Here is a 25,945-nt window from a genome sequence, read left to right on the forward strand (position 1 = left end):
TGATCGGTTGTTTAAAGCTAATTTTGTTCAATTATTCGACAAAATCAAACAAGACCTTCAAAGATGGGAGGTGCTTCTGGTCTCATGGTTAAGTCAGATAGCTCTTATTAAGATGAATACCTTAATATGCTTCCCCCCGATTTCTGATAAGCAAACGTTGAGGAGACTGAACAGCTGGTTCAGCTCTTAAATTTGGCATTGTAAGCAACCCCCTATTAAATTAGCTAAACTGCAATTGCCTCACAGACTGGGGGAGTGGATCTCCCAGACATTAAAAACTAAGCTCGCTATTATCTTATGAGAGTGATTGGGCTTGTGGGGACCCTTTGTCCATATTGTTAGATATTGAAACCTCTCAGACAACTTGCCCCACTTACTAATTTGCTGTTTTTGGACAAAATGTGGACAATTAAGGAATATTGCCATAACCCAATAGTTATCAATACTGTTAAAGCATGGAGGGCAATTCAGCAGAGGGAAGGCAGTATTGGCAAAATATCTTTTCTTACACATATAGTTGGTACACCAGCTTTTCAACTGGGGATGGTGGATTCAGGAATCAAACATTGAGCAGCTAGGAGATGTCTTGCATGGGTGATTTATTTGAGGGAGACACAATGATGTCATTTGATCAGTTAGTGTGGAAATACGAGCTATCTCGCAGGGGCCTCTTTTGTTTTTTTCACGTTAGGCATTTTATTCAAAAAAAAACTACACTTTTGGCTGATCCCTACAAATCTGACAGAGAGGAGATGCTCAGTGCTAAGAGTACACTTAGCACTTTACATCGTCAATTAGAGTTAGTACAGGCACTCTTACTTGTCTCTGATCCTGTTGCAGGCTTCAAACATACTGAAGTGCTGTGGCGGGTGCAATGGAGGGGATTTTGGGTGTAAGGGTGGAGAGGGACCAGACCTCTCTTCTTCTTGGCCTTCCCAGTGTATTCCCTGTAGAGGTGCATTAAGGAAAACACTTTTCAACCTCCTCACTTTTTGGGCAAGTAAGAATATCTTCTTAGGTTGGGTGTCTGAAAATTCCCTGGGCGTGTCGAGTTGGCATAAGATTGTTATGAAGCATATCCCCTTGGATTTTCTTACAAGCATGGTACACCAGAAAACTGAGAATTTCTATAAGACATGGAGGCCCATTTTGGACTACCTGGACACAGATTCGTCTGCCACACTAATAGGGCTTTTATATAGCCATAATGGCTGTGCTTTACAAGTCCAATATCTTGAGAGGGGAGAACTGTAAACGTATGAACATGTGAAAATTAATGTTCTCTATATTCGAGAGTTAGCATTTTGTTCTGCTGAGCTGTATTATTATTTATTACTTTGTTGTTAGTTATTACTTATTTCATTAAGTAGTTAGTTGGGGTTTTTAAAAATATATTTTTATATATTTATACATTTGTACAAGAGGGCAGTTTGGGTTTTAAATTTTTTTTGGTGTTCTTTCCTGTATTGTTTTGAATTATATTGTTTTGTATTTGTTTGTAATATTAAAAAAAATCTAACTTTTAAATAAAAATATATTTTAAAAAAATGAAGTCTGACAATTTAACACGTTTACATAACATCTGTGATACCTACTCTTTCTTCCCACCACGCAGCAGCTGTCGGGCTATTTCCCGCTCTTTCTCAAGTTGAATAGCAATCTTCTTCTGGTACTGTTTCAACTGGTCACGTTGCTGCTTTAGTTGCTGGAGAAACAAAACACAAAGAATAGGAGTACAATTTTAAAAACTACTTAGATCAACATATCACCAACTAATTTAAAGAAGGATTTGCACACCACATGGTGAAATATTTAGTTTAGTATTATTTTGCCGGTGTGTGGGGCATTTGTGGTTTGTGTGGGGAGTGGTGTGTGGGGTGGTATACATAGGGTTGGGAGGTTTCGGTTGTGTGTGTGTGTGTGTGTGTGTGTGTGTGTGTGTGTGTGTGTGTGTGTGTGTGTGGTGGGGATGGGGTATTTGTGGCGTGTGTGTGTGTGGTGGGGATGGGGTGTTTGTGGTGTGTCTGCGTGTGTGGTGTTGATGGGGTGTTTGTGGCGTGTGTGTGTGCGCGTGTTTGTTTCTCGGGAGGGAAGGTGACAGCTTCTGTCGAATTGTTAATCCAGACTATCAGGTAATGCTTTGGGGACCCAGGTTCGAAATATCCACCACCTACTACAGTGGACTGAGTTCAGTCAAAATCTGCAAAGGAGAGTCTAACAATGAACTTAGAACCATTGTCAATTGTAACAAACACCCATCTGGTTCACTGGCCTCCTTTAGGGAGGAAAACTCATCTTTTCTTGCTCTGGCCTACATATGACTCCAGACCAACAGCACTGTGGCTCAGTCTTTACAGTTCTCTGGGATTTTTAAAATTCATTTGTGGAACATGGTGTTGCTGACTGGCCAGCATTTTATTGCCCATCCCTAGTTTTCTTTGTGGTGGTGCTAGTGAGCTTCCTTTTTGAACCATTGCAGTCCACCTGCTGCAACTTGACCCACAATGTCATTAGGGAGAGAATTCCAGGTTTTTGATCTAGTGTCAGTGAAGGAATGGCAATATATTTCCAGCCAGGATGGTGAATGGCTTGGAGGGGGATCTTGGAAGTGGTGGTGTTCCAACTTATCTGCTGCCCTTGTCCTTCTGGATGGAAGTAGTCATGGGTTTGGAAGGTACTGTCCAAGGATTTTTGCGCGAATTTCTGCATTGCATCTTAGAGGTAGCACATGCTGCTGCTGCTACTGCCCGTCAGTGGAAGGGGGAAAATGGATGCTCGTGGATGGAGTGCCAATCAATGAGCTGCCTTGTCCTGGATGCTGTCAAGCTTCTGCAGTGTTGTTAAAACTACAATCATCCATCCAAGGGGAGGATTCCATCACAATTAACACCTTGCCAAAATTAGATCATTGTTGGAGCTGCACCCATCCAGGCAAGTGGGGAGTATTCCATCACACTCCTGATTTGTGCCTTGGAGATAATGGACAGACTTTGGGGAATCAGGAGCTGAGTTACTTGCTGTAGTATTCCCAGCTCTGTTTATAATTTGCTGCTTATGCCGTTTGGCATGCAAGTAGTCCTGTTTGGTTGCTTCACCAGGTTGACATCTTATGCCTGGTGCTGCTCCTGGCATGCCCTCCTGTACTGTTCATTGAACCAAGGTTGATCCCCTGGCTTGATGGTAATGGTTGAGTGGGGCTTTCATGGGGGAGGAAGTTGGAGATTGTGCTGGAGTACAATGCTGCTCCTGTTAATGGTGTACATTGCCTCATGGATGTCCAGTCTTCAGTTGCTATATCTGTTCGAAGTCTGTCCCATTTAGAACAGCGATAGTGCCATGCAACATGATGGAGGGTATTCTCAATGTGAAGGTACAACTTCATCTCCACGATGACTGTGTAGTGGTCACTCTTACTGAAACTATCACGGACAAATACATCTGCAACCGGGAGACTGGTAAGATTGAGATCAAGTATGTTTTTCTCTCGTTGATTCCCTCACAATCTGCTGCAGATCTAGTGTAAAATAGCTACGTCCTTAGAACATGACCAGTTCAATTGTTGCCAAGCTATTCTTGGTGGTGGACATTGACCTCCCTCAGCGGGAGTACATTTTGTGCCCATGCCATCATTATTATCCATGTGATAGGCAATAAATGCTGACAGTGATGCCCTCATCCATGAATGAATTAAAAACAAAGTGATGGAAGCCATCTTAGTTAATGAAAAATGTAATTTACTGTTCCTCTCTCCCCACAAACTACACCACTGCCAGGACTTCCAATATCCCAGTTTGCCAGAACCACTGAGAAGCAGATTGGTCAATTGCAGAAGTGATATGATCTTGGACTGAGGGTCTATTATGAGGATAGCTCAGAAATGGTGTCTCTTTCAATACATTTTCAAGAGCTAGCATATTTAATCATTATGAATTTTGGATTTTGACACTCCATAATTTTCAAAATCCACACTAGATGACAAGGATAAGGGTTGATCAGGTCGAGAGTCATGTAAGACCATGGTTGAGGATTGATTAATATCAGAAAACAGTGAGGAAGTCAGGTTTAGCGCTGGGACCTCAGTACTTACAAATCTATACAAATTACTTCTCAGTTCTTACAAATCTATACAAATTACTTAGGTGAAGGAATGGAGGGTAATGTGCCTAAGTTTGCTCATGACACAAAGTTAGATGTGAAAGCAAGTCATGAGGAGAATGCAAAGGCTGATAAAAGAACATATATGAATTTAAGTAGTGGGAAATTAATTCGAATACACGGATGTGCAAAACTATTTACTTTATTACAAAGCACTTCCTCCATATGACAAGTGCCAGCCATGATTATGTGTTGATGTTTCTGGGATGACTCTTGAACTCTGAAACGTTTGACCTGGAAGAAGGTGCCATTGCTGAGCCACTCTGATGCAAAACAACATGACACTAGTCACACAAATTATATACATGAATACAGATCGGTGTACCCGTGTAACTCCCAAGCGTACAGTTTCCTTCACTCATGGAAGGAATACCAATTTACTTGCCAATTTGTTTGGAACATTTCCAATACTTTATTGACAAAAATGCTCAGAAGTGAAAATAAATAAGTGAATTCCTAGAGGCCTGGCACTCCAACCACAACGCCACAAACAAACACATAGATCTAGATACCATCTATCAACCCCTCAGAAAATGAACTGGAAATGACATCACCACAAACTCCAGGAACCCCATCCAGGAGAAAGATATAAATAGAAAGCAGGAGACAACAGCTTCACTTCACTTGGAGGTCGCCACTGATGATGTTACCTAGCCAGGTAATGAAACGTCTGGATATCAAACAGCTCAGTGAGCAAACCTCCACCCTAGTGAAAATAAAATTAATATTCATTATATAACAGAGGTGACATCCTGAATATCAGAATTGTCAATTCAATTTTCTCACACGATTAGGCTTTGCCTCATGTGCACTTACAATACTTCAATTCATTGAAAGATAGGGAATAACCAAGAAAAAAGATCATCTAAATATCATACGACAGAATTACAGATACCATTGTGGATCCTTTTATTGCTTTGTAAATTTGTGAAATGAAGCAACAGGGGCCTCTAGTGGTGGAGCAGCTTTTACACAGTTGAAGTTGCTTTTCTAGACAATACATAGCAAACCAAAAACGAGTACTGTCAAAAATTAACCTCAATGCGTTTAAAAAATCATATCTAACAGAAACTAAACTAAATAAATTGTACTTAATAATACAAAGTAATGCTTTAAGTGCATGTAACAACGAATGTCAAAAACAAATGTCACAATAAATCTCATTCTTGTGAGAGCTTGCTATGTTAAAATTGGTTGCCAAATATCCTTTATTACAATGGAAACTGAAGAGACATTGTGTTGAGATATTGTGTTATAGGTTATCTTTATTAACTCACTCACCAGTTCGCTATATTCATTAATATCGGGTCCCGATTCATTCACAAAACCATAGTTCTGTAGTATCCAAAGTTAAAAACAACTCTTTCAAACCCAATACTACACTTACACACCTTATCAGCAAGCAGAACAACACCATACCCACCAAGTCTTCACAAAATATTATAATATTATTCAGTTCTTATCAACCATCTCCTGCACCTGAATAAACTAAGTACCTGTTAAATATCTTTTAACTGGGCCATTATCCCTTTAAGAATCTGACTGACAAAACAGCACTTGCATGAAATTGCACGAATGAATGAAACTTATACGAGCAAATAGTAAATCAATCTCACCACACAGTTGCAGTAATCAGTTTAATATCTTTTATTCTTTTATTCCGATTTCTAACTTTTTTAGAGCATGTAGGCCTAATAGCTTTACTAACATTTACTAATTTAAAAGGCAAAAGGGCTAACACCTCCTAATTATGCGAGCAGACCAGACAGATATCCCATCCGAAGTAGCAGCCAGCATTTAGTGCGTTTTAACCCATCTCCTGTCTCCCTGGACAGGAGCCATTCAAAACTTTGTGTACTATAGATAAAAAATGTAACACTACAATGAGATTTTGTAAGAACCATGTATAAAGGGACTCTTGTAACAAATGTATTTCGGGATTCTATTACTGCCTTGAACATGTGCTGTAATTGCTGAATAAAGAGGCTATTTTTGCCACTCACCAATTTAGGCTGTTATTTGAACATGATCCCACAGCAACAACAAATTAAAAGATACCCAGTTGCTTGTGAAGCACTTTTGAGCCTCCTGAGTCTAAAAAAGTGATAGGAGTACAATGTTGCTCTTTTTAAAGTGACACAAAACTAAATAAGACACAAGCAACAAGTTTATCCACAATACTGAATATTTGTTTTAGTCTGGCAAACTACCTTAAATTGAAACAGGAACATTTGGTGCATCAAAGAAATTAATTTCTGCAAAACTCAGCAAAGACCTGACTGCAAAAATAAGGTGGCGAGAAACTCCTGCAAGCATCAATTACTTGGTTTTGCACCACTGGAATGTAAATACAGTGTGATGCCAAACCTGGCTTAGAATGCACTTCTTCAACTAACCTAAAGACTTAGATTTCAAATGTTTGGGAGAAGGTACTGTGCAAGTACACATCCAGCTTTGCACAAATCCTTTCTAAACAATCACAGGTAATTTTATTTTTGGGCAGTTCTATGGGCCCAACTATTTTCCAGCATCGTCATATCAGACCCTCAGACTGCCAGATAGATGTCCTTCTCCCACCTTTTAGATTTGATTAGATTAGATTCCACACAGTGTGGAAACAGGCCCTTTGGCCAAATCAGTTCACACCATGGAACTACACGAATCAGAAATACATAATCAGGGAGCTCAGGTCTGCCTAAGTCAGTGGACCATCAATTAAGATGCATTTTTACTCTCTGGAATACCAAGAATAAAGATTTCTCTAAAATGTCAGAGTGCTATTAAGTGTAAGAAGCTCATCTGATCAGTACAATATAATTTATTAGAATATCCTGTTGGGTCCAAGGGCCAATTAAAAACGCCAGAGCTGAGATTGATAAGTTTCTGTTGGATAAAAATATTAATAGTTACAGAAGCAATGTGGGTTGGGGGAATTAAGATATGCCCGAGCCATGATGTAACTGAATAATGGAATAGATTTGATGGGCATGAAGATGACACAAGTAATGGAAGCAGGGTTCAACATATCTGGAACTTACAACTGTAGCTATCAGCTTTAAGACCAATATTGGCAGTGTAAATACACAATACCAGGTACAGTCCCCAGGGTTACATAATCTCTTACTTCCAAAATAAGATTTGCAAGGTCAGATTTGCATGGTTCAGATAATGGCAACAAAGTAATGGTCAATCTATTCAATCAAATTAACTCTTATCAATACTTCACTCATTTAGGTACAGAAATGTTTCCACCATTAGCAACAGAACATTTAGTGGAGTACAAAGATGCCGAAATATTAGTAAAATAAATGGGGGAAGTGTCATTTACTATTGCTATTTGTACTGTAAAATGAAATTACAACTACTAAATTGTTTCTGGACCTTCCTTGTAATATATCCAAAGTGCCTCACGGTTTTATTAATTTACTTTCTGGTGTCTCCAAGAGTGTAGACCATACATCACCTTTCATGGTATAGACCCCTTATCGGCTTTCTGCCTTTAAGTAAAATAATGGGAAGGTAGAACTGCATGACTGAGAGTGGGAGCTGTCCAACGTTCCATCCCTTCTCAATAAATATCCAGAAGCTGACATAGATGGGAAGTCAAATGTCCCTCCTACTAGCACTCAATGGTATCATGCCCAGTTTTAGCTCCACTGTGATTGGAACATACAACATATAGCACAGGAACAGGCCTTTCAGCCCACCATGTCTGTGCCGACTATGATGCCATTCTAAATTACTCCCATCTATCTGCACATGATCTGTATAACTCTAATCCCCCTGCCTATGTGTGTCTGTCTAAATGTCTCTTAAACATTACCAACGTATCTGTTCCTACCACCACCCCGACAGCACATTCCAGGCAGCTACCAACCTCTGCATTAAAAAAAACCTGCCTCCCATAACTCCCTTAAACAATCGCCTCTCACCTTAAACCTATACCCTGAGTATATGACATTTCCACCCTAGCAAAAAGACTGACTGTCCACCTTATCCATTTCTCTCATTTTTATATACTTCTATCAGGTTGCCCCTCAGCCGCCAGTGCACTAGCAAAAACAACTGAAATTTGTCCAACCTCTCCACATAAGTAATACACTCCAATCCAGGCAACAACATCCTTGCAAACCTCTTTTATGCCTTCTCTAAAGACTCCCCATGCTTCCAATACTGTGGTGACCAGAACTGCACACAATACTCCAAATGTGGCCTCACTAAAGTTTTATACAGCTGCGACATAACTTGCCAACTTACATACTCAATGCACCTACCGATGAAGACAAGCAAGTCATATGCCTTTGTTACCAACTTATCCACTTGTGCTGCCACTTTCAAGGAGGTATTCACTCACATCCCAAATCCCTCTGTAAATCAAAGCTCTCATGGTTCCTTCCATTTATTGTATTCTTTCCCCTTGCATTTCACCTTCCAAAATGCATTACCTCACACTCTTCTGGACTAAACTCTATCTGCTATTTCTTCATCCAACTTTCCAACTAATTCATATCCTAGCTATATCCTTTGACAATGTTCCTCACTATTCACAACTCCATTAATTTTCATGTCATCTGCACATTTTACTAATCAAACCACCTACATTTTCACCCAATATATACAGAGGTCCCAGCACTGATCCTTTTGCAACAACATTTGTCACAGACGTCCAGTCAGAAAAACACCCCGCCATAAATATCCTTTATCATCTATAACCAAGCCAATTTTATATCCAGCTTAGCAACTCACCATGGATTCCACGTGAGTTAATCTTCTGGACAGCATACCATGAGGGACCTTGTCAAATGCTTTCATCAAGTCCATGTAGACAACAACTACTGCCATACCCTCATTCACCTTTGCCACTTCCTCAAAAAAACTCAATCAAGTTTGTGAGGCAAGACCTCCCCAGCACAAAGGCTTTATCTATCTTTGTGTGATCAGTAAAGCTTGGAACCATAACTTTAGCCCTTTCAAAGTCGTGTATATAAATTGTATGGAGTTGAGGTCCAGCATTGATTCCTGTGAGTACCGTTCACAACATGTTGTCAACTAAATGACAACGTTTATGCCTACTGCTTCCTGTTAGCTAGCCAATCTTATATCATTGGCAATGGTTACCCCTAGATCATCAGCTTTTATTTTCTGCAATATCCTTTGATATAACATCTTATCAAATGTTTTCTGAAAATCGAAGTGCAGAACATCCACTGGATGAGCTCTTGCGTTGCAGTGGCAATGTCACTACCTCTGACCAAGAATGTCTGGCTTCAAAGAAGTATTATAACATATCTAAAACAAGATAATTAAGGTATCACTCATCAGTTTCTTTAGATCCACTACATGTTACTTCTTCAAAGAACTCCAATAAATTGGTTAAATGTGGCTTCCCTTTGACGAAACCACGTTGACTCTGCCTGATTACCTGAACATATCTGTATGCCAAGATATAGTGTTTTTATTAATGGATCAGTGGTGCTGGAAGAGCACAGCAGTTCAGGCAGCATCCAACGAGCAGCAAAATCAACGTTTCGGGCAAAAGCCTTTCATCAGGATGCTGCCTGAACTGCTGTGCTCTTCCAGCACCACTGATCCAGAATCTGGTTTCCAGCATCTGCAGTCATTGTTTTTACCTGTTTTTATTAATGGCTGACACTTATTCTCTGATAGATGTTAAGCTAAATTGTCTAGAATTACCTGCTTCGTCTCCCTCACCTTTTAAAGAAAGGAGTTACATTTACTATTTTACAATCTAATAGAACTGTCCCTGTATCTAAAGAATTTTGGAATATTAGAAGCCATGCACCAACCATCATATTCACCACTGAACCTGAATCTATAATAAGACGACTAATTTCAGGAGTTTACATTGAATGTTCACTTAGATTCAATATCATGGTACATTACAGTCCAACATATGCCAGTTTGAGTCACACGCTTGGAGAAATAATAATGAAACACTGAAACTACAACATAACTCTTAAACCGACAATTGAATCATGAACCAAGATGAGATTGTCAGTTTGAAAAAAGATTGAAAATGAATTTTTACCAGACAGATCCGTGACCTGAACTAATGTGGATTACTTATGTTAAAACTAGGTTATACGTTAATAGTGAATAGTTATATTTCACCAGTCTTAGCATTTAAAATGCGCACAACTTACTGTCTCTCCAAGATTTCTAACATAAATTCACTTCTTTCCTAGCAGAACAAACTACCATGTGAAAGCTGGCTCAGCTATTCTGCAAGCTAGCTTCAGGGTGCTGAACTAAAATTCAGTCTCAGCATAATTTGTAATTGGAGATCCAATGCCACTGAACTGCCTATCAGAGTAAGCTACAACAAATGACCAAGTTACCTTCATCAAAAAAAGGTTTCAAACACAAACAAATAAATTCTGCTGTGTGGAGCTTGCTTCTTTGTCCTGTCGAAGTGTCATGACACATAAGGCACGAGGTGACTATAACTCAGTTACACGAGATCCAAGCAGACATTCATCAATATTGAATAACTCATGTTTGTAATTGAACACAATGTTATTCAAAGCATACGCCTTGGACAATCTATTGTGCTGTCAGTAGAAACTTGTACTTTTAGAATTCAGTCAAACACAAGTACCTGGTTGGAGGCAGTGGTGTGTTGAGGCATGTGTGTACATGAGAGAGACAGACAGATAGACATTGAGTATTAAACCATCACACTTTGTTTCTATGAATATCCAAGTTCAAACACCTGACAGTGAAATAATCAATTTTTTTGCCACAAATGCACTGGGAGCCTGTTGAATAGACAAATATGGTGGAAACACCAAAATACTTTAGAGATTGTAAATAGATATAATTCATGATCTGATGGGGTATTATGTTTCCAGGTCAGTAAGTATGCAACAAATGGACAGAGGTTTCATCAACTCAGCTGATGAAAAAAAATTGAATATAACACTCTGTTGAAAGCCAGAACTACCAGAGGTTTGAATAATAGAATACAGTACAATGAAGGAGAAGGTCATTTGCTTCACCAAATCTGCAGATCATCTTTCAAAGAGCAATCAGTTATTTTTAGTACTCTTTCTTGATTTCTCTGCACTTTTTCTCCTGTGGTCCTTTTGAAGACTACTTCTCAAATTGCATCCAACTCTCTAACAAGGTTTACATTTCAAATTGTAATCACATTGTGGAAATATGTTTTTCCTATCTAAGAACATAAGAAATAAAAGCAAGAGTAGACTTTCTGGTACCTCTAGCCTGTCACACCCCCAATAAGGTCATTACTGGTCTGTCTGTGGTTGTAGGAGGCAAAAATGGAAGGCTCGTGGAAGAATGGCTTAGTGAGATAGCCAGAAGTAAAGAAACAAAGCCAGAAGATCCCCTTACTCCTCAGAATGACCCAGGTCATTCTGTTATAATGCATGTTTCATCAATGTGAACTTGCTGTTACATGATTGATGAATTGGGGACACTGTTTCTAAAGCACAAACCTTTAGAACATGTGTTGTTAGTAACATAATTACAGTGTGAACACTTTAATTGCTATAACATGTGGTTGCACAAGAATGCAACCATCAGGTTATAGAATAACTGACTAGTAGTGGTTAAATCTGGCTACAGCAGGCACAGTGGTGTTTCATATGACTAGCTACAATTATAGATGGATGGCTAAACTGGGGAACAATCAGGATAAAAAAGATTAAAGATTAAAGCCAGGGAACTACAGACTGGTGAGCCTGACGTCGGTGGTGGGCAAGTTATTGGAGGGAATCCTGAGGGACAGGATGTACATGAATTTGGAAAGACAAGGACTGATTAGAGATAGTCAACATGGCTTAGTGTGTGGAAACCATGTCTCACAAACTTGACTGAGTTTTTTGAAGAAGTAACAAAGAAGATTGATGAGGGCAGAACAGTGAACATGATTGATATGAACTTCAGTAAGGCATTCAACAAGGTTCCCCATGGGAGACTGGTGAGCGAGGGTAGATCTTACGGAATACAGGGAGAACAAGCCATTTGGATACAGAACTGGCTCAAAGGTGGAAGACAGAAGTTGGTGGTGAGGTTCGTTTTTCAGCCTGGAGGCCTGTGACCAGTGGAGTACCACAAGGATTGGTGCTGGGTCCACTACTTTTCCTCATTTATATAAATGATATGGGTGTGAGCATAAGAGGTATAGTTAGTAAATTTGCAGATGACACCAAAATTGGAGGTGTAGTGGACAGCGAAGAAGGCTACCTCAGATTACAACAGGATCTTGATCAGATGGAGTTTAATTTAGATAAATGCAAGGTGCTGCATCTTGGGAAAGCAAATCTTAGCAGGACTTATACATTTAATGGTAAGGTCCTAAGGAGTGTTGCTGAACAAAGAGACCTTGGAGTGCAGGTTCATAGCTCTTTGAAAGTGGAGTCACAGATAGACAGGATAGTGAAGGCGGCGTTTGGTACGCTTTCCTTTATTGGTCAGAGTATTGAGTACAGGAGTTGGGAGGTCATGTTGCGGCTGTACAGGACATTGGTTAGGCCGCTGTTGGAATATTGCATGCAATTCTGGTCTCCTTCCTATCAGAAAGATGTTGTGAAACTTGAAAGTGTTCAGAAAAGATTTACAAGGATGTTGCCAGGGTTGGAGGATTTGAGCTATAGGGAGAGATTGAATAGGCTGGGGCTCTTTTCCCTGCAGCGTTGGAGACTGAGGGGTGACCTTATAGAAGTTCACAAAATCATGAGGGCCATGGATAGGATAAATAGGCAAAGTCTTTTCCCTGGGGTGTGGGAGTCCAGAACTAGAGGGCATAGATTTAGGGTGAGGGGGGAAAGATATAAAAGAGACCTAAGCAGCAACTTTTTCACGCAGAGGGTGGTACGTGTACGGAATGAGCTGCCAGAGAAAGTAATGGAGGCTGGTACAATTGCAACATTTAAGAGGCATTCGGATAGGTATATGAATAGGAAGGGTTTGGAGGGATATGGGCCAGTTGCTGGCAGGTGGGACTAGATTGGGCTGGGATATCTGGTCGGCATGGACGAGTTGGACTGAAGAATCTGTTTCCATGCTGTACATCTCTATGATTCTATTAATATTTGAAACAGTACTTTTTTTTTCACATGTTGGTGTGTTTTGGATAAAACTTGCTCCAAGACAGCTATGCAAGGTGAGCACCATCAAACTGACAGAGAATCAATAACTGATACCAAATCCAAATTGAATTATCAGTAATAATTCTAAAGTTTGACTCAACTGATCATATTTGGGGATACTTTGGCAATACTACAACAACAAAAACTGCTGGAAAAGTCAGGGTGGGGGTATGGGAGTGCAGGTGTGTGGGAGGGTGTGTGGGGAAGGTGTGTGGGGGTGCGGGGGGGAATGGGGGAGTGGGGGTGGTGTGGGGGTTGGGTAGATGGGGGTGTGGTATGGAGCAGGGGTGGGGATGTGTGGGGGGCACAGTGTGGGGGTGGGGTGTGTGTTGGGGGTGTGGCATGTGGTGTGGGTTTGGGGGGTAGGGGTGTGTTGGGGGTTGGATGGGGGTGGGGGGGCATGGGTGGAGGGGTGGAGTGTGTGGGGGGGTTGGATGGGGGTGTGTGTTTGGGGGTGGGAGTGGGGGGGTGGGAGTGGGGTGGTGGGAGTGGGGTGGTGGGGGTGGGGTGGTGGGGGTGGGGGGGTGGGTTGGGGGTGTGGGGGGGGTTGGATGGGGGTGTGGGTTTGGGGGTGGGGGGGGTGGGGGGTTGGATGTGGGTTTGGGTGGTGGGGTGTGGGGGGGGTTGGATGGGGGTGTGGGTTTGGGGGTGGGGGGTGTGTCGGTGGGGGTTAGGAGTTTAAGGGCTGGAGGATGGGGGCTGTCTTCTCCCCGCCCAGAGCCCGCTGTCGCTCTCACTCACCAGGACGGCGCGGTCCTGCTCGGTCACTCGGGACCGCTTCTTCCGGCCGAAGAGGTTCCCCATTTGCGCTGCTTCGGGCCCGAGCCCAGCCACATACCCGCCCCCGGCACAAGGGAGGGAAGGAGCCGCAGAGAATCACTCCCCACCTGCCGCTACTCCGGCCCGTCAAGTTGCAGGAGAAGACCGGCGCCCAGAGCCTAGGCCGCGCCGTCACCACGGTAACCACACCCGGGACGGCAAGCCGCCGCGGACAAACTGAACCGCGCTTTCGTCGATTCGAAATCAGTCTCCTGCACCAGGTGGAGAGCTGCAGCCCATTCTAAAAGATCACACAACACCAGGTTACAGTCCAACAGGTTTATTTGGAAGTTTTTTTAAAAATTCATTTGTGGAACTTGGGCGTCTCTGGCTGGCCAGCATTGATAGCCCATCCCTATTTGCCCTTGAGAAGGTGGTGGTGAGCTGCCATCCTGAATGGCTGCAGTCCACTTGCTGTGGGTTGACCCGCAATGCCGAAAGGGAGGGAATTCCAGGATTTTGACCTAACGACTGTGAAGGAACGGCGGTATATTTCCAAGTTAAGGTGGTGAGAGGGTTGCAGGGGAAATTAAAGGTGGTGGTGTTCCCAAGTTCCTGCTGCCTTAATCTTTCTAGGTGGAAGTGGTCATGGGTTTGGAAGGTGCTGTCTAAGGATCTTTATTGAATTTCTGCAGTGCATCTTGTAGATAGAACACACTGCTGCTACTGAATGTCAGTGGTGGAGGGAGTGGATGTTTGTAAATGTGGTGCCAATCAAGTAGGTTGCTTCGTCCTGGATGGTGTCAAGCTTCTTGAGTGTTGTTGGAACTGCACCCATCCAGGCAAGCAGAGAGTATTCCATCATACTCCTGACTTGTGCCTTTGTAGATGATGGATAGACCTTGGGGTGTCAGGTGAGTTACTCGCTGCAGTATCCTTAGTCACTGACCTGCTCTTGTACCCACTGTGTTTATGTGGTGAATCCAGTTGAGTTTCTGGTCAGTGATAACCCCAAGGATGTTGGCAGTGGGGGATTCAGTGATGGTAATACCGTTTAATGTCAAGGGGCAGTGGTTCGAGTGTCTCTTATTGGTGATGTGAATGATAGCTGATGAAGGAGCAACGCTCTGAAAACTAGTGCTTCCAAATAAACCTGGAGAAACTGAGGTCTGCAGATGCTGGAGATCAGAGTCAAGAATGTGTTGCTGGAAAAGTAAGTTGAGGAGCAGACCAGATTCCTTAATCAGGAATGGAGGAAGAACTCCTTATCCTCCGCCTCTGGTTACCTTTAACCCCAGGGCATCAATGTGGACTTCATCAGTTTCCTCATTTTTCCTCCCCCCAGTTCCAACCTTCCAGCTGAGCACCACCCTCATGACCTGTCTCACCTGTCAATCTTCCTTCTCACCTATCCGCTCCACCCTCCTCTCCGACCATGGACTTGAACGTGTGGCTGGGGAACTGGTGCAGGAACCAAGGATTTAAATTCTTGGATCACTGGGGTATATTTTGTGGTAAGCATAAATTCTACAAGAGAGACGATTTGCACCTGAATAGGTTAGGGACCAGCATTCTGGCAGGCAGGTTTGCTACTGCAACACAGCTACATTTAAACTAAGTAGCGGGGGAGGGGACAAACTGCATGTTTAAGAAGGAAATTGGAGGGAAAGTTACTACAAGGGAAGTCAAGAAAGACAACTGTATCAATAAGGCAGGAAACTCAAAAAGGGATCATGCTGTAAGATTGAGTGAAATGGGAGTTGATGGGAAGGGTGAGGGCAGTAACAAATTAAAAATACTATACATGAATGCACGAAGCATTAGACATAAAATGGATGAGCTTGAGGCTCTTTTGGAAATTGGCAGATACGATATTGTGGGGATAACTGAGATGTGGCTTCACGTGGACAGGGCCTGGGAAATGAATATTCAAGGCTACATGTGCTATCGTAAGGACAGACTGACGGGCAGAGGGGGTGGGGTGGCCGTGTTGGTAAGGGATGATATTCAGACCCTTGTGTGGGGGGACCTAGAATCTGGGGATGTAGAGTCAGTGTGGATAGAGCTGAGAAATACTAAGGGTAAAAAGACCCTGTAGTGGTTCTGTTCGCCGAGCTGGAAGCTTTTGTTGCAAACGTTTCGTCCCCTGGCTAGGAGACATCATCAGTGCTCTGGAGCCTCCTGCGAAGCGCTTCTTTGATGTTTCTTCCGGCGTTTATAGTGGTCTGTCCTTGCCGCTTCCGGGTGACAGCTGAAACTGACACCCGGAAGCGGCAAGGACAGACCACTATAAATGCCGGAAGTAACATCAAAGAAGCGCTTCGCAGGAGGCTCCAGAGCACTGATGATGTCTCCTAGCCAGGGGACGAAACGTTTGCAACAAAAACTTCCAGCTCGGCGAACAGAACCACTACAACAAGCACCCGAGCTACAAATCTTCGCACAAACTTTGTAAAAAGACCCTCTTGGGAGTTATCTACAGGCCCCCAAACAGTAGTCTGGATGTCGGATGTAAGTTAAATCAGGAGCTGAAATTGGCCTGTCGCAAAGATGTTACTACATTTGTTATGGGGGATTTCAACATGCAGGTAGACTGGGAGGATCAGGATGGTATTGGACCTCAAGAAAGAGACTTTGTGGAGTGCCTCAGAGATGGATTCTTAGAACAGCTGGTGCTGGTGCTGACCGGAGAAGGCAATTCTGGATCTGGTATTGTGCAACGAACCAGAATTGGCCAGGGACCTCGAAGTGAAGGAGCCATTGGGAAGTAGTGACCATAATACAATAAGCTTCAATCTGCAATTTGAGAGGGAGAGGGTACAATCGGAAGTGACAATATTTCAGTTGAATAAAGAGAACTATGGAGCTATGAGGGAGGAGCTGGCCAAAGTTCAATGGTGCAATACCTTAGCAGGGGTGACAGTGGAGGAACAATGGCAGATATTTCCGTGTATAATGCAGAATTTGCAGGATCGGGTTCATTCCAAAAAGGAAGAAAGATCCTAGGAGGAGGCATGGATGGCCGTGGCTGACGAAGGAAGTTAAGAAACATATAAAGTTAAAAGAGAAAAAGTATAACATAGCAAAGATAAGTGGGAAAACAGAGGACTGGGAAGCTTTTAAAGAACAACAGAGGATTACTAAGAAGGAAATACACAGAGAAAAAATGAGGTACGAAGGTAAACTGGCCAATAATATAAAGGAGGATAGTAAAAGTTTTTTTAGGTATTTTTTAGGTAGTTTTTGAAAGGCAAAACAATGGTTAAGACTAAAATTGGGCCCTTGAAGACAGAAACAGGGGAATATATTACAGGGAACAAAGAAATGGCAGAAGAATTGAATTGGTACTTCAGATCTGTGTTCACTAGGGAAGACACAAGCAATCTCCTTGAGGTAACAGTGGCTGAAGGACCTGAACTTAAGGGAATTTATATTTGCCAGGAATTGGTGTTGGAGAGACTGTTAGGTCTAAAGGTTGATAAATCCCTGGGGCCTGATGTTCTACATCCCAGGGTACTGAAGGAGGTGGCTTGAGAAATCGTGGATGGGTTGGTGATTATTTTCCAGAGTTTGATAGATTTGGGATCAGTTCCTGCGGATTGGAGGGTGGCTAATGTTGTACCACTTTTTAAGAAAGGTGGGAGAGAGAAAACAGGAAATTATATACCAGTTAGTCTTACCTCAGTGGTGGGAAAGATGCTGGAGTCTATTATAAAGGATGAAATTACGACACATCTGGATAGTAGTAACAGAATAGGTCAGAGTTAGCATGGATTTATGAAGGGGAAATCATGCTTGACTAATCTTCTGGAATTTTTTGAGGATGTAACTCTGAAGATGGACGAGGGAGATCCAATAGATGTCGTGTACCTGGACTTTCAGAAAGCTTTTGATAAAGTCCCACATAGGAGGTTAGTGAGCAAAATTAGGGCGCTTGGTATTGGGGGCAATGTACTAACTTGGATTGAAAGTTGATTGGCTGATAGGAAACAAAGAGTAGTGATAAACGGCTCCATTTCGGAATGGCAGGCAGTGACCAGTGGGGTACCGCAGGGATCAGTACTGGGACCGCAGCTTTTTACAGTATATGTTAATGATATAGAAGAGGGTATTAGCAATAACATTAGCAAATTTGCTGATGATACTAAACTGGGTGGCAGGATGAAATGTGATGAAGATGTTAGGAGATTACAGCGTGACCTGGACAATTTAGGTGAGTGGTCAGATGCATGGCAGATACAGTTTAATGTGGATAAATGTATGGTTATCTACTTTGGTGGCAAGAACAGGAAGGCAGATTACTACCTCAATGGAATCAATTTAGGTAAAGGGGCAGTACAGAGAGATCTGGGTGTTCTTGTACACCAGTCAATGAAGGTAAGCATGCAGGGACAGCAGGTAGTGAAGAAGGCTAATAGCATGCTGGCCTTCATAACAAGAGGGATTGAGTTTAGAAGCAAAGAGGTTCTTCTGCAGCTGTACAGGGCCCTGGTGAGACCAAAGCTGGTCTCCAAATTTGAGGAAAGACATTCTGGCTATTGAGGGAGTGCAGCATAGATTCACGAGGTCAATTCCTGGAATGGCGGGATTACCTTATATTGTAAGACTGGAGCGACTGGGCTTGTATACCCTTAAGTTTAGAAGACTGAGAGGGGATCTGATTGTGACATATAAGATTATTAAAGGATTGGACACTCTGGAGGCAGGAAACATGTTTCCGCTGATGGGTGAGTGCCGAACCAGAGGACAGAGCTTAAAAATACAGGGTAGACCATTTAGGACAGAGATGACGAGAAACTTCTTCACCCAGAGAGTGGTGGCTGTGTGGAATGCTCTACCAGAGGGCAGTGGAGGCCCAGTCTCTGGATTCCTTTAAGAAAGAGTTGGATAGAGCTCTCAAGGATTGTGGAATCAAGGGTTATGGAGATAAGGCAGGAACAGGATACTGATTAAGGATGATCAGCCATGATCATCTTGAATGGTGGTGCAGGCTCGAAGGCAGAATGGCCAACTCCTGCACCTATTGTCTACTGTCTACTATTACCTTCATCCCCACTTCCATTCATCTACTGCACTCTTAGCTACCTCCTCCCCAGCGTCACCTCCCCTCCCATTTATCTCTTGACCCCTGAGGGTCCCAGCCTCATTCCTGGTGAAGGGCACAGGCCTTCTCCTGCTCCTCAGATGCTGCCTGACTTGCTGTGTTTTTCCAGCAACACTGTCAACTTCCAGATAAACCTGTTGGACTACAACCTGGTGTTGAGTGAATTTTAACTTTGTTCACCTCAGTCAACTCCGGCACCTCCATATCATTCTAAAGATGAAAGACTTGACAATATATTGCATCCGTGTATGACATTATGATCTTTTGCTATAAATTCTGTGTCCTACGATCCTACCCCACTAGCCACCTGATGAAGGAGCAGTGCTCCGAAAGCTTGTACTTCCAAATAAACCTATTTGACTATAACCTGGTGTTGGGTGATTTTAAATGTGTCCACCCCAGTCCAAACATCATAAGCGGACACTGTCCGGCTCAACATGTCTGCACTGGTCCTTGAAATGAGCAGTGTTATCTGCTAACCATCTTCTGCTTTCTCCTCACACCCGTACGTATGCTTACTATCCAAATAATCATCCAGTACCCAAATGTATATGTAATGTCTGTTTCTATTCATTAGCTCAGAATCATCCCAGGAATAACATTTAAAACTTTTACTGTCTGTTGATGCTGTGCATTTCTTACGTAACAAAATTAAATGGATAAGGATAACAAAAGTGTGGCTAATTGCTGCAGATTTTTGAGTACAAGGCTTCACACATCCTAGAGTATATTAGGTAATTCATTTTGTTTATTTAAAGTGCAGATTAGGGAGGGCAAACATTTTCCTGTCTTTCTGTTTGTTCATGCCTCATCTGTTTAATGGATTTCAAAGTTTTCTCTTAAATAAAACACAGATTATATAAATAGTTGGAAATGTTTCCTCAGGATCTCATGGGTTTATTTGCCTGTCCTTCAAGTGGGAATTGGTATTACTGGAGTTTCCTCATAGTACTGACCTATGATACAGAGCTAGAAGCAAAGCACAGCATGAGGCTGGAGAAGTAAGACCATTAGATTCACTAGGTGCCCAACTTTCATTCTTTCGGGAAATTAAAATTTGATTGTGAACATGAGAGATGTAAATTAAAGTCCAATGAATTGCATAATTTTGACTAAAATAAATTAAAATAGAAACCTATGTAAAATTCATCTAAAGGATCACAAACAGTTCAATGCAATGCTTCATCGTTCACTCCTACCACAACCGTCCCTTTCCTGGACAGTCTCAGAAGGTATAAATCTTGTCCCTTGACTTCTTCCCTCCACCCGTATCATCCTTTTTTATGCCTGTCATATGTGTGTGTGGAGGTTTTGTAAGAGGTTAGAGTATTAAACAATACAGTTACATGTTGACAATAATTGTTTATCTATAGTTATAGTTTATTGATTTGTAATAAAAAGTAACTTGTTAAGTAGAGAAATCTAGTTGATAATTTCTGTCAACCTGTGTCTAAGAGACAGGTAAATTGGGGAAGTTTTAATTTTTTAATTAATTTTTGTGATAGTTCTGAAAAATGGTCGAATTTGATTTCCAACATGTCACTCTATTGCGGTGGAACACATGACTTCTCTTGAGATCTAATGAGACCCATAATTTCTTTTTGTTAATTATTAGATTAGATTACTTACAGTGTGGAAACAGGCCCTTCGGCCCAACAAGTCCACACCGACCCGCCGAAGCGCAACCCACCCATACCCCTGCATTTACTCCATACCTAACACTACGGGTAATTTAGCATGCCAATTCACCTGACCCGCACATCTTTGGACTGTGGGAGGAAACCGGAGCACCCGGAGGAAACCCACGCAGACACGGGGAGAAAATGCAAACTCCACACAGTCAGTCGCCTGAGGCGGGAATTGAACCCGGGTCTCTGGCGCTATGAGGCAGCAGTGCTAACCACTGTGCCACCGTACTGCCCACAATTATGGTTAGGGCTGTTGTATTCTTTTGCCCAAAAAGAATTTATAACTGCTGCAATGCTTGTATTATTTTCCTAAATATTAATCTTTGCCTATCCATTGCCTATCCAATTCTCTACCTCCTGATGCTGCCTGGCGTATGTATTCTTCCAGCCTCCTGCTTGTCTACCTTCGGTTCCAGCATTTGCAGTTTTTTTTGTATCTATCCATTTTCATGCCTTTCAATTACATTACCTTGTCTATCTCAGCCAACTTTGGAAGAGGTAACAAGGTAAGGGAGTACTCAGTGAATGGCAGGACACAAGGGAGTTAAGAGGAACAGAGGGATTTTGGAGGGATTGTCCACAGATTCCTGGAAGTGGCAGGATAGGCTAATAGGGTCATTAAGAAGGTATATGGGACACTTCCTGCAATCGGTCTTGACATTTATTATAAGAACAGGAAGGTTATGTAAGAGCTGAACAATACCTTAGTCAGGCTACAGCGGGAATAACGAATTCAGTTCTGGTTGCTTCACGACAGGAAGGATATAATAACACTAAAGTGGGTTCGGAGGAGATTCACCAGGAAAATGTTTAACTATGAGGACATGTTGAATTGGCTCAGATTGTTTTCTTTAGAGAAGGGAAGGCTGAGGGGTATAAAATTAAGAGGGGCATGGACAGGGTGGATAGGAAGTAGCCACTTCCCTTAGCTGAAAGATCAAAAATAAGGGGGCATAATTCTAAGAAGGTTTTAGAGGGGATTTGAGGAAACATCTTTTCACCCAGAGGGTAGTGAGAATCTGGAATGCACTACCTGGGAGGGTAGTTGAAACAGGAAAGTTCGCAACCTCTAAGAAGGACATGGATGAGCACTTAATGTTGTAGCATTCAAGGACCAAGAGCTGGAAAGTGCAATGAGTGTAGATAGGTTGGCACAGATGGGCTAATGGGCCTCTTCTGTGCTGTATAACTTTATGGCTCTCTCTGTATAACTCGCCTCTCACACTTGCATAGTTTCCTTTGTTTAGATTTAGGATTCTAGATTTGAATTGGACTACTTCACTTTTATCCGATTGAAGAATTCTGTCATGTTATCATCACTTTTTCCTCAAGAATGCTGCACAACAAGATTATTAATTCACGCCTTCTCAAAACACAAATATAAATTTGGATATTCAATCCTCTATTTGGTTCTCGTATGTACTGGCATAATAAACCATCTTGGCCCTACTTAGGAATTCATCTGCCATGTTATTACTGCTAATGTTTATTTATTAGCCAGAAGTGGTATCTCATGGAACCGAATGGCTAATTTCATCACCAAATTCCCTGTGGCAAATTATCTGCAGGAGAAGATCATAGAGAGACTTGAATTTTGATAGCACCACAATTAACACCAAAGTAAGATGTCGTCATTAATGTTGTTTGTTCAATCTGTATGGAGATTAAAATTACCCATGATCACTATAATACCATTGTTCCATGCATCTCTAATTTTCTGTTTTGTGCCATCTCTTATTGTCTGGAGGCCTATGGACAGCTCCCACTAATGTTCCCACTTCTGTCCTTTAGAACATAGAACATAGAACAGTACAGCACAGAACAGGCCCTTCAGCCCACGATGTTGTGCCAACCACTGATCCTCATGTATGCACCCTCACATTTCTGTGACCATATGCATGTCCAGGAGTCTCTTAAATGTCCCCAATGACCCTGCCTCCACAACTGCTACTGGCAACGCAGTCCATGCTCTCTCAACTCTCTGTGTAAAGAACCCACCTCTGACATCCCCTCTACACTTTCCTCCAACTAGCTTAAAACTATGACCCCTCGTGTTGGTCATTTCTGCTCTGGGAAATAGTCTCTGGCTACCAACTCTATCTATGCCTCTCATTATCTTGTATACCTCAATTAGATCCCCTCTTCTCCTCCTTTTCTCCAATGAAAACAGTCCTAGCTCAGTCAACCTCTCCTCATAAGATAAGCCCTCCACTCCAGGCACCATTCTGGTAAACCTCCTCTGAACCCTCTCCAAAGCATCCACATCTTTCTTATAATAGGGTGACCAGAACTGGACGCAGTATTCCAAGTGTGGTCTAACCAAAGTTTTATAGAGCTGCAACAAGATCTCACGACTCTTAAACTCAATCCCCCTGTTAATGAAAGCCAAAACACCATATGCTTTCTTAACAACCCTGTCCACTTGGGTGGCCATTTTAAGAGATCTATGTACCTGCACACCAAGATCCCTCTGTTCCTCCACACTGCCAAGAATCCTATCCTTAATCCTGTACTCAGCTTTCAAATTCGACCTTCCAAAATGCATCACCTCGCATTTATCCAGGTTGAACTCCATCTGCCACCTCTCAGCCCATCTCTGCATCCTTTCAATGTCCCGCTGCAGCCTACAACAGCCCTCTATACTGTCAATGACACCACCAACCTTTGTGTCGTCTGCAAACTTGCTGACCCATCCTTCAATCCCCTCATCCAAGTCAATAATAAAAATTACAAACGGTAGAGGTCCAAGGACAGAGTCCTGTGGAACACCACTCATCACTGACTTCCAGGCAGAATATTTTCCTTCTACTACTACTCACTGTCTTCTGTTAGCCAGCCAATTCTGTATCCAGACAGCTATGCTCCCCTAATCCCATTCCTCCTGACCTTCTGAATGAGCCTACCATGGGGAACTTTATCAAATGCCTTGCTGAAGTCCATATTCACCACATCCACAGCTCGACCCTCATCAACGTTTCTAGTCACATCCTCAAAGAATTCGATAAGATTTGTGAGGCATGACCTGCCCCTCACAAAGCCGTGTTGACTGCATTTAATCAAGCCATGCTCTTCCATGTCTCTGTTATTGCCACAACATCATAGCACCAGGTACTGATCCATGCTCTAAGTTCGTCACTTTTATTCCTGATACTCCTTGTGTTAAAGCAAACACACTTTAACTGATACCTTGGTTCCTTCCCAGGAAAATCCTTCCCACTAGCTGGTCTACCTCTTGCTATTGCCTCATCTGCATCAACTCTCACCTCCGGTATACAGCTCAGGTTCCCACCCCCCTGCCATACTAGTTTAAACTCTCTCGAACTACTCGAGCAAACCTTTCACCCAGGACATTGGTCCCCTTCCAGTTCAGGTGCAACCCGTCCTTTTTGAACAGGTCCCACCTTCTCCAGAAGGCATCCTAATTATCTACATATCTGAAGCCCTCCCTCCTACACCAGCTGTGCAGCCACGTATTAAGCTGCGCCTGCTCCCTGTTCCCTGCCTCGCTATCTCGTGGCACCGGTAGTAAACTAGAGAACACTACTCTGTTCGTCCTGCTTTGCAACTTCCATCCTAACCCCCTGAAATCACTTTTTATATCTTCGATCCTTTTCCTGGCTATATCATTAGTGCCAATATGTAACAAGATTTCTGGCTGTTCACCCTCCCCTTTTAGAACCTTATACACCCAATCGGAGACATCCCAGACCCTGGCACTAGGGAGGCAACATACCTTCCGGGAATCCCGATCCTGACCACAAAATCTCCTGTCGATTCCCCTAACTATCGAGTCCCCTACCACGAGTACTTTCCTATTCTGCCCCCTTCCCTTCTTTGCCACAGTGTCAGGCTCAGTGCCAGAGAACTGACTGCTATGGCTTTCCTCTGGTAGTTCATACCCCCCAGCAGTAACTAGAATGGTATACTTATTGCTGAGGGGAATGACCACAGGGGATCTCTGCACTGTCTGAATGTCCCTTTTCCTCCCCCTAACTGTAACCCATTTATCCTTGTCCTGAGCTTTAGGAGTGACCAACTCCCGGTAACTCCTCTCAATTACCCCCTCAGCCTCCCTTTGTCGCTTCTTACCCAGACTATTCCACTTCTAGATTTCCTAGGCCAGGAATTTAATTTCCAGTTACTTCCTGGTCAAGGTTGTATAGATGCTTTCTTGTTGGGAAGAGCATTATGTTTAAACAGATAACAGAAGTTGGCTATTAACAAAGATGGCACCAGGGAATTGGTTCCAGCAAGTCTGTAAAATATCTTACGCTCAAGTAAATGGCAGCTGCTGAGTGCTAACTGTACTGCATCGACAAGGCCATCAATCTGTCAGGGAATGGTCAGAATTTGAATTGAGTTTTCTGCTATGTTGTTCTGGGAGAAGGAATCTGGTTATTGATGCTACAGCGCCCTGTCTAACCTCCCTCATCAGCTCTTTGAAGCTCAGAAACTAGAAAACTAAGTTTTGAATATGATTGCATTTATCTGAGTGAAGTGTAAAAGATGACCCCGATTGACATCGACAGAAAGCCGACCAAAACAAAAGTCTGCCGATGGAACAATGCACTGTGAAAATCACTTACGTAATCAGTCCGTTTTTGCTTTTTTTAATCCCTTAACTGTGTTTATTTATTTGTATTTTGTGTGGATAGGCCTAAAAGCAAAGATCTTTAGGTTTAAAGCATAGACCAATTAGATTACTTTGATGTTTAATTTTGTTCTACTGAAGTTATTGTGCAATTAATAAATTGCTAAGACATTTGTTTAAGCTAAAAAAAATGGTGTTGAGAATTGATTATTAACAACGCATGGGATTCATTATTCATAAAGTCTGGTTAGGAGCCATTGGGGTAAATTTCAGAGACTTTGAAGCTTCTAATTTTGCTGTCTTGTGATACAGAGATGGAAAGGCTGATTTGGTTCAGCTGCCTGTCTCTGTCTCATAACACTTTCCATTTAGTTCCTTGCATCTAAATACTATTAAATATATACTAGAGGCTTTACCCTATTCCTTATGATTTTAATTCTCTTAGCCTAACCTAAAGACCATTTTTTACTTTAAAGACAGGACAGTAGAAATACTCACCCGCCCTTACTTACCA

At 42.4% G+C, this 25,945-nt stretch overlaps 1 protein-coding gene across 1 annotated transcript in view; it reads right to left on the bottom strand.

Moving 5' to 3' along the window:
• chmp6b (charged multivesicular body protein 6b) overlaps positions 1-14,259 on the bottom strand; it is a 35,319-nt gene extending 21,060 nt beyond the window's left edge. The window contains exons 1-2 of the mRNA XM_060844469.1: positions 14,031-14,259; positions 1,596-1,705 (exon numbers count right to left, since the gene is read on the bottom strand). Of these exons, the coding sequence (XP_060700452.1) occupies positions 1,596-1,705; positions 14,031-14,093 (173 nt within the window). The 5' untranslated portion in view covers positions 14,094-14,259. The remainder of the gene's footprint in view (positions 1-1,595; positions 1,706-14,030) is intronic.
• Between the last annotated feature and the right edge of the window lie 11,686 nt (positions 14,260-25,945).

Source organism: Hemiscyllium ocellatum, chromosome 25 (genome assembly GCF_020745735.1).
Source record: "Hemiscyllium ocellatum isolate sHemOce1 chromosome 25, sHemOce1.pat.X.cur, whole genome shotgun sequence".
Taxonomy (NCBI): Eukaryota; Metazoa; Chordata; class Chondrichthyes; order Orectolobiformes; family Hemiscylliidae; genus Hemiscyllium; species Hemiscyllium ocellatum.